The sequence below is a fragment of the Sinocyclocheilus anshuiensis genome, unplaced genomic scaffold (genome assembly GCF_001515605.1).
Source record: "Sinocyclocheilus anshuiensis isolate Anshui unplaced genomic scaffold, SAMN03320099.WGS_v1.1 scaffold718, whole genome shotgun sequence".
NCBI lineage: Eukaryota > Metazoa > Chordata > Actinopteri > Cypriniformes > Cyprinidae > Sinocyclocheilus > Sinocyclocheilus anshuiensis.
Window position 1 is genome coordinate 2,832,728 of NW_015546102.1, and position 9,552 is coordinate 2,842,279.

The 9,552-nt window shown below is 33.5% G+C and overlaps 1 protein-coding gene across 1 annotated transcript in view; it reads right to left on the reverse strand.

Moving 5' to 3' along the window:
* The window catches only part of LOC107700576 (dihydropyrimidine dehydrogenase [NADP(+)]), a 174,782-nt gene that overhangs the window by 145,236 nt on the left and 19,994 nt on the right, over positions 1-9,552 (reverse strand). Inside the window, 2 exon segments of the mRNA XM_016502294.1 lie at positions 4,363-4,445; positions 9,240-9,350. Coding sequence (XP_016357780.1) covers positions 4,363-4,445; positions 9,240-9,350 — 194 coding nt within the window.

Here is a 9,552-nt window from a genome sequence, read left to right on the forward strand (position 1 = left end):
AGTGAGTATAAGGGTTTTTTTATGAATCTTTGCAAATCGCCTTTCCTAATAACGTGCTAGTTAGCAAGTTCCGTGGCTAAATGCGGCTAAAGTAAACAGTATGGCTCATCACCCCAAGGAAGAGAGGGGCGGGGTGAGCAGAACTCATTAGCATTTAAAGGAACATGCAACGAAACTGGTTGCTGTGAAAAGAGCTGTTTTTGACAAGGTAAAAGGGTGTTGTTTTACAATACCATTGAGAAGTTTTAACCAAAGTATGTTATAGACTTTTCATTAAGATCCTAAAGAATCGTATCAACTTGTGGAAAATTGGGCATCTGATGACCCCTTTAACAAAAAGTACTTGCAGGAATAAATAATACAATAAATGCAATTCCATTGACAAATTATGAGATAATTTTAATACTGAATATGTTTCTAATTTAATTTAATTAATAAAGATAATTAAAAAAGAAAAACTTCAACACTTTATTTTGATAGAAGATTAATAATGTTTCTTGATCAGCAAATAAGCATGCAGTCGACACTGTAGACTGGAGTAATTAATAGCTGTTGAAAATTCAGCATTGTCATCACATGAATAAATGAAATTTTACACGATATTAAAATAGACTACAGTTATTTTAGATTGTAATAATATTTCACAATATTACTGTATTTTTTATCGAATAAATGCAGTCTTGTTGAGCATAAGATACTTCTTTAAAAAAAAAATCTTGCTGACCTCAAACTTTTGAATGATCAGTGTGTATCTGTGCATCTTCCACTGCATGTAGTCATACTGTATGAACAAAAGTGTATGTATTGACTGGTTAAGTCTCACAGTTGTACACTATGTGAACTTGATTCACTAAAAAAAACTTACTCATTAGAGTGGTTCATTCAGTAGGTGGACTGCACTAGCTCTGCTGTACGCTTCTGATTCAAGCAAGGCATATTTAAAAACAGATCTCAGTTCCCAACCCTACTGATTGGACCCCTAAGATGGGATTTGGACAGGCCAGTGTAGGATGTACCACAAGCAGTTAAAATTTGATGATTATTTTATAAGTGAGAACAAAATAAATATAACAAAGTTCCACCTGCCTCTATTAACTGAAGATGTCAGAACCATGTCAGGAACTCGCTTTTTCAACTAGAATTTTAATAGAAATATCAAAGTAGGTCTTATATAAACAATTCAATATGACAACTAAACTGCCTTATAATCATCAAGAAAATACTTCTGGATGAAACATCACAATTTTCCTTAGTCATTATCTGATTTATTCTGAAATCAAAGTGAATTCTGTGAGTGCTATAGTGCTTGTGATTTTACTGACGTGAAGATAAGCCATCAAAATACAGTTATTTGAGCTATAAAGGCAGCATCTTTGATAAGAGTTTTGAGGTATGAAAGTGATATTTTAGTAACTTTGCTTCACTATGTGAACCAATCTGTGGTCTTTAATGAGGAGTCAACTTTCTGGCTGTTTCGTGACACTGGGAATCCAGACCTGGGTCTTCCTCTGCGTCCAACAAACAGGCCAAATAAGCCAGCTGCCTCCTGTGACGAGCACCAGAATAGCACGCCGCTCGGACTTTCATGTTCAGCATTATTAGCAGTTATAAAACCTAAATCTTTCATCAAATCTGCCGACCGGCACTGCAGGGGAGTCTTGACTAGAGAAGGATTAAAATCAAACCTCTGCAGGACAAACGTTTGCATTAATGTCTCCAATATCTCTCTAGCGCTCTTTCTTCTCCCAACTCTTGGTTTTCGCTGCTGTTTTGTTTTTTATTCATGATCAGCAGATGCAATGCTGTGCTCATGCATATTCGATGCTAAACATAATGATCTATTCAAATGTATACTGAAATAGCACCACATAATGAGTTCATTTGAATAATATGTCTTAATTCTGCATAGGATCGAATATGCATGAGCACAGCATTGCATCTGCTGATAATGAATTAGTTGCAAAGATACTTATAGTTAAATGTCTAAAGTGGACTATAAAAAAAAATGGTAACCAACAATTAAATACAATAATTCTTGCAAAAGGTGTGTTAACATAGATGTTAATAACTGTGTAACAACGTCAACAAAATCTAACTGACCTTTAATATATTAAACAACAATCCTAAAACAAATGTAGTAACACACACTACCGTTCAAAGGTTTGGGTTTAACATGTTTTTTTTTTGCCTTTATTTTGACCTGGACTCGAACTCAGGATGCCAAAAGTGCAACAGCGCTGCCCACAAGGCTATCGGCAGCGATAACAAGATTATATATAATGCTGTGCTCATGCATATTCGATGCTAAACATAATGATCTATTCAAATGTATACTGAAATAGCACCACATAATGAGTTCATTTGAATAATATGTCTTAATTCTGCATAGGAGACAGATGTCCGAAAAGCAGATCAGATGTGATCAGAACAGATGCAGGGTAAACGATCTGACTAACTTTACCTGTTGTGTCGTATCATTTGGCTGACTGAGAAAGGCTCAGACTCTAGAGTCAATGCACTCTGCTTTTAGCACTTCCATTTGACAATTAGCAATAGTATAAACAATTAAATGTTTCCGAAATAATTCTTGGGGTTTTTTTTTTTTTTGCAAATTTTTTTGTGATTGCGTTTCACATCTAACCAAACTGTGGCAGTGTTAGGGCTAGGAAAAAAAAAAGATTTTTTTGTAACACTTTACAATAAGGTCACATTAGATAACATTAGTGACTGCATTAACATTATCTATCAATGAGCAATACATTTGTTACAGTATTTATTCATCTTTGTTAGCATTCATTAACTCTTCATTGTTGCTGTAGTTATTGTTAACTCACTTCCATTAAATAATGTTAGCAGTTGCAACAATTTTAACTAATGTATCATGGTTTCCTCAAAAATATTAAGCAGCACAAACTGATAATAATAAGAAATGTTTCATAAGATGAGCAGCAAATCAGACTATTAGAATGATTTTTGAAGGATCATGTGACTTAGGTAATGGCTGCTAAGAATTCAGCTCTGCATCACAGGATATAGGATAAAATACGAAACAGTTATTTTAATAGTAATAATATTTACAATATTATGGGTTATTTTGCATTTTTGATCAAAAAAGGATGAGCATAAGACACTTCTTAACATTAAAAATATTGAAAAATCCTAATGAGCCCAAGATGATATTTAATCATCTTCATTGATATGCGCTAACATAACAATAAACAGCAATGTTTATCTACACAAATATTTAATAAAACATCTTAACATATTAACATTTTTTTTGATTGATGGCACAAATAGTTAAATGAATTTTGAATCGATGCAAGACAAGAAATTATTACGAAAGTAATCTATGTACGTAATGAGACTAATAAACAGCAAACTAAAATCATTTTCATGCTGAATTTTATACTTCAAAACCATCACAAATACATTGTGAATATTCATTATATCACTCAGATCTAGGCTGTATGCAGAAAATAAAATGATATCTATCCCTTTATATATTTCCTTTAATATAAGCTATAATTTATAAAAATCTGTGCTTAGAGTGAGCCATTGAGAATTATCACAAACTATACCATCATGAAATCTAATTTACAGGAGGAGGAGATCACATTACACAGTAATTAACAGGCACAGAATGAAACCCAAAGGCCAAAATGCAGACTATATACAACTTCTCATAATATAATTGCATTTTAGTCAGAAAAAGCCCAAAATATGTCTATTTTAAAACAATGGATGAATAGTTCACTCTTTTATATTGATAAACTGATCTCTATAGTGCAAAAATGAGCTCAGTGCTTAAACACTTCTGCTACACAACACCAATATATATATAAAGATGTTCGTGGGAAACAGGCCTAATAGCAAACAGTGTAATTTATATGAAGATCAATAGATTTTAGTTCGGAGCCTGTTCAGCTTTTTTTGCAAAGCGCAAATCTTTATTTATCACTTACATTGTTTTTAAGACTGCACACTGAAAGCTAGACCAGACCACCAGTGGTCCTCATGATCAAGTATTCTGATGTTGTCTTGGGATCCCCAAAAGCATTTTCAACTAACAAATTAAACTTTTACATTTTTCACTGTGCGCTCAGCCTTAGCATCTCCTGCAGGGTTGAAGAGTCAAGGCAAAGCCCAGAGGGAGGCTTCCTTTCAACAAATTAATCCCTGAGAAAAGCAGAGCCAAGTGCTGCCTGTACACCCCTGTATTCCCTCAATAATGAAGAATGACTTACGCCGCTACTCGTCCTCACCTCGCTAAATGGCACGCACATGCACACGCGTTTCTTCGGCTGCCCACCCGAAACTCCTCTTTGCGTTGACTGTGACTGTTGCCATGGAGACAGTGCTTACCTCAGTGCTTCCCGAAGTGCCCCACGCTCGCTCAAAGTCGTGTGCTTGATGTCATCGAAGTTGTTCTCCAAATTCACACAAGACTGTGGGAGGGAGACAGACAGAGACAATGGTGGGACAAAGCGGCACATTTACTGAATTTTTTGGGTTGGACTTTAACAAAAATAACCACATTTAAATTAGTGTGTTTGTTAAATAATACATTTTATGAATGATCTGTGAATAAAAAGGCTACTTTATTTCTGAATATATATCAAAATGATTTATGATTGTTTTACTCTTTGTTTAGGTTACTATAAATTTAAATATGTAATATATATTTATATGTAATTATTCATTATGCATTTTCATTATTACAACACCTGTATGTCTTGCTTTATTCTGTGGAACACAAAAGAAGATATTTTGAAGAATGTTGGTAACTAAACAGTTTTGGTGACCATTGGGGGAAAAAAATCTCACAATTTCTCAAAATATCTTCTACTGTATGTTCCACATAGAATAAAAATTATATATAGAAAAAAATGTCATACAGTTTTGGAACTTGGAATGACACGAGGACGAGTAAATTATTAAATAACTTTAATCTATGGTTTCAAGTTTTGTTGTTGTTGTTTTCAATTTGACGTTTAAGTTATTACAAATATTTTAAATTATTCTTCTATATAAAGTAAAAATATATTATATGTATGTGTGTGTGTGTGTGTGTATACATATATTAGTGCTGTCAATCGATTAAAAAATAACGAATTAATTGCACATTTTTCTGCAATTAATCAATTCCATATTAATATAATATATTCTATGGTATAATTTCACATTGAATCGCCGACTTAATTTAGAAACAACATAAAGAAGATATATTTTAAATATGTGTTTAACTGCATCTTTTTTTATTAAGTCGCCTGTTATTAATGAAGGTAACAGTATAATTAAAAGCCATTATTTTTAACAATTAATAGGCTTTGAAAAATATAGTAATATATATAAAACATAACAACTTTGTAGCAACATATTTTGTGAAATATGCGTCTTGTGCCAGGTGAAATATGCATTATGACCCTGAAAATTCCCCCATATAATATGAAGAATTAAAACCACTTTTATTGTTTTACGATCACCTTTTGTCTTTTTTTGGTGGGTTTAATCTGTAAACCATAAATTTATGGTATATTTATAGAACCTATTTATTCTGTAAATAAGACCATTGTTGAGAAAAACAACAATCCTTAACCTACAAATAAAACCAAACATCCTCTAAATGGTTCTAAATCACGAGGAACATAAGGAATATTCTGTAGGCTGCAGATTTGAATATGACCACACTGAAGGAGTAGACTGTTCAGGGATTATCCTGCTTTTAAAGATTTACGAGTTTCTACTTTCAAACGGAAGGATTAATTGGTGCCATTTAACACTGTAACATGACACAGCTGACATTATCAGAGAGGCATTAAAGAGGATTCCCCAGCCCCTCCCTTTTTAGGAGGCAAAGTTCAAGCCGCTTAAGCTGTTTTCTTTATTCCATAAACTAATACAGTTTCACAGAAGCCATTGTGACAACTGACTTAAGCAATTTAATGAAATTCAAAGGGATGAGCAGCCAGGAAATTCCCCCACACATATATACGGCTGAGGCGCCAAGAAAATAAAATCACAACATGATTGAGATTGAGGCTAACTCGATTTCACGCACTGAGTTAATTTATGGCATGAGACAGAGTTACTACATTTTATTATAACACAGATGGGTGGTGAATAAGAAACCAATCCAGCGAGCCATCTGATATTCTGCTATAGTTCTTTTATGAACCTCCACTGGATTCTGTACTTCAGCTGGCAACCTTGTGTTGCAGAAACCTCTGCCAAGATACAGATTCAGAAGAGACAAATCCAGAATAGAGTCTGTTTTACAATGCACATCTTTAATTTTTTTAAATGGTGCCTCGGTAAGATGCTTTGATTGCCACAATAAGATTTTGCTGGTATTATTGATACCACACAAACGATTTCAAAAAATATCATATGATAACCTCACCAAGTTCAAACATCTGACTATATATAATTTTGTTTTGGTAGTAGAATCTGTGAGTGGGATGGACTTGCATGATTTTGCCTGGAGTGAGAAGAGGGTTTTTTTTTTTAAGTTGGAGCATGTTTTTGCTCTCTCCGCAATCAATCTGACACTACGAGCAGAACACATGCTAACAGCCCATAATACAACTGCATGTCAGCAATACAGATGGGTGGATCAATCTTGAAGTACTTTTGATACTGATGCTGTATTGAGATGAACGATCCTCACATAAATCTATCAATCTTAAGAGTTTAAGTAGTGATTTAATCATTAAAGTTCATGTGCATCACAAGTTTTGACAAGGAAAAAGTAACTGCATTAGCAGATAGAAGTAATTTCTCTTTCTGCTTATCTGAACAGTATGTATAAACGCTGAAAGAGAAATACAGCACAAATAAATGAGAAATATAATAAATGATGACTAATAAAAATACATTACCATTCAAAGGTTTGGGGTAAGATTTAACTATTTATTTTTATTTTATGTATTTTTATTTATTTATTTTTGAAAGAAATTAATACTTTTATTAAGGAAGGGCACATTAAACTGATCAAAAATGATAGTAAAGACATTCATAATGTTACAAAACATTTATATTTTAAATACATGCTGTTCAAAACATCCTAAAAATATTAGAATAGCGAGTTATATTTTGGGGCCTTTTTATGCCTTTATTTTGACAGGACAGTTGAGTGCAGACAGGAAAGCATTGGGTGAAGAGAGGGGAGTGGGACCAGCAAAGGACCTCAAGACGGGAATCGAACTTGGGTGAATGGTAGTATAAAAACATAAAAGAGAAGTCTGATTATTTTAAGTGAAGGCCTATTAAATTTGAAAAATGCTGGCTTTCAAATATAATGATCAATGGCTATAATTACTCAATCTATCTTTAGAAACTGCAAAAAAAAAAATATTTAGTAGAGATATGAGTAGTTACTGGTAACAGTATCGATGATATTTAACTTTATATAGCTTGGTACTGAATTAAAAAAAGAAAGAAAAAAAAAAGTAGTTTATTGCCCATCCTGTCACGTGTATGCTCTGTTTGGTTTAGTTAGTGTTGCTTGATCCTGTGTTCAGTTTGATCACATTTCCTAGTGTGTGATCATGTGTTCCAATGTCAACCAATTGTGTCCACCTGTTCCAGATTTATATGGTTAATGTTCTTAGTCCTGTTCCTGAAATCTATTAATTGTTTGCTTTAATTTAACAAAAGTCTGTTTCCTGGAATCTTCCGTGTGCTTGCTAACCAGTGCTGATCACATCCATAGTCACCAATAATAAACCACATGATAAACAGTGGTGAAAACAGACTATTAGCAAAAAAAAAAACAGTGAATTTCTGAAATGTTATTAGAAAGATTAAAAAGGTAAAATATTAGGTAAAAATGACCTAATCTCTAATATATCTAATATCTAATTATCCTAGATATATAGTGTAGTCAACATATCATACAAACACATCCTAATAGTAAGTGCCTTGGTACTGTGTGAAAATTGCACAAACATGAATTTACTTATATGCCCACATGTTCAAAATAATAATAATAAAAACAATAATAATAAACTGAGTGTATGTAATGGAGTCAAATCACAGCGTATTTCTCCAATCGAGGAGTGGGCAATGGAAAACCCGGAGTGGGGTTGGAGCAGAGCCATTACAGAATGCTTAATTGCTTCAATCACACATTTTTATGTAGATCATTTTATATATGTAACTTTTCTTTTATCATATGAAGCTCCATGTGTTATTTTGTGTTGTGATTTGAAATGCAAAAAATACTTGACCTTGGTCAACCCTGTGTCACAGTAGACTAATCTCACAGCTTCTGTGTGGTATTAAAACTCATCTGTGTGGTAAAATGAAACATAATTACATTTCCAATTACACTGAGGCATTGTTGGGACTGGGATAACCATTGACATTTTCTCTTGAAATTATGTGTAGCATTTTCCCCTGCAAAGGATTAGTCTAATCCAACATCTTGGGGGCTTTATTATTATTAATTAGACAAAATGCTAAGTGCTGGGAATTGGTAGTATAATTTAACAGCTAATTAATATGCAAGCTCTGGAAACAAGATTTGGTATTTCATCAACACAGTCGCCACATGGTGAAAAAGCATTTAAAATGAACATTTGAATATGCTTATGAGCCTTGACTCATAGAGCTCACAGGATATGATAATAATTGAGAGGAAATTTGGAATATTTATGAGTGCTAAAGAATTACTCACTGACAAATTGTAAGCAAAAGGGCAGAAGGAGTCAAAATTTGAATCTCTACAATAATTGGACAAACTAGGCGGCTGGAACTAATTATAGAATTATAATCTTCGGCCCTATTACTGCTCATCAGAGTAATATGATCATAGCCATTGCCGACATAATCATTGAATCACCACACCATAAACTACATCACAGAGTACTCATTATCATCGGTAAACTGGGACGAAGTTTGCTCTCAGAAGAGGATATCAGGGATACAGCTTCCAGGAGATTCAGAGAACCAGCTCTAACATCTTGACGACTCGTTGCTGTTCTTCTTCAACCTCTAATTTTCATCATGCTGAGAAATACGTTGTGACCGTAACACATCGTGACAATCGGCAGCATGTAAACATTCCACAAACAAGGAAAGATATGTAAGTTCGGAATGTCGTGACAAGGGCTTTTCTTCCCATTGGCTGTTTCTTTAATATTTAATGTAAAACTCAAAGGCAGCAGTATATGTGAGAGTTTTGGAAAAGTGAGTTATTTCAGGCAGCCTGTGAGAAGAACTTGTCTTTGTTTACTCACATCACAGCTCCTCTCTGGGTTTCTCTTCCAGTGCTTCTTCTCATTCTTCTTAGAGGCGGTGGAATGGAGATTTGCGTGGGTCTTCACCCTTGGGTTCAAGGCAAGGATACTCTGAAGAACAATTACACATAATCAAGATTGTTAAAAGTTCAAAGGTTCAATCAATACAAGATCATTGCAGAAAAAATAAACATCTACACAATTTACATAAACTATTATGATACGTTGTTAAATGCTGTTAAAACTGAAGCATGTTATATACTGTATATACGTATATATATATGTATATATATATATATATATATATATACTG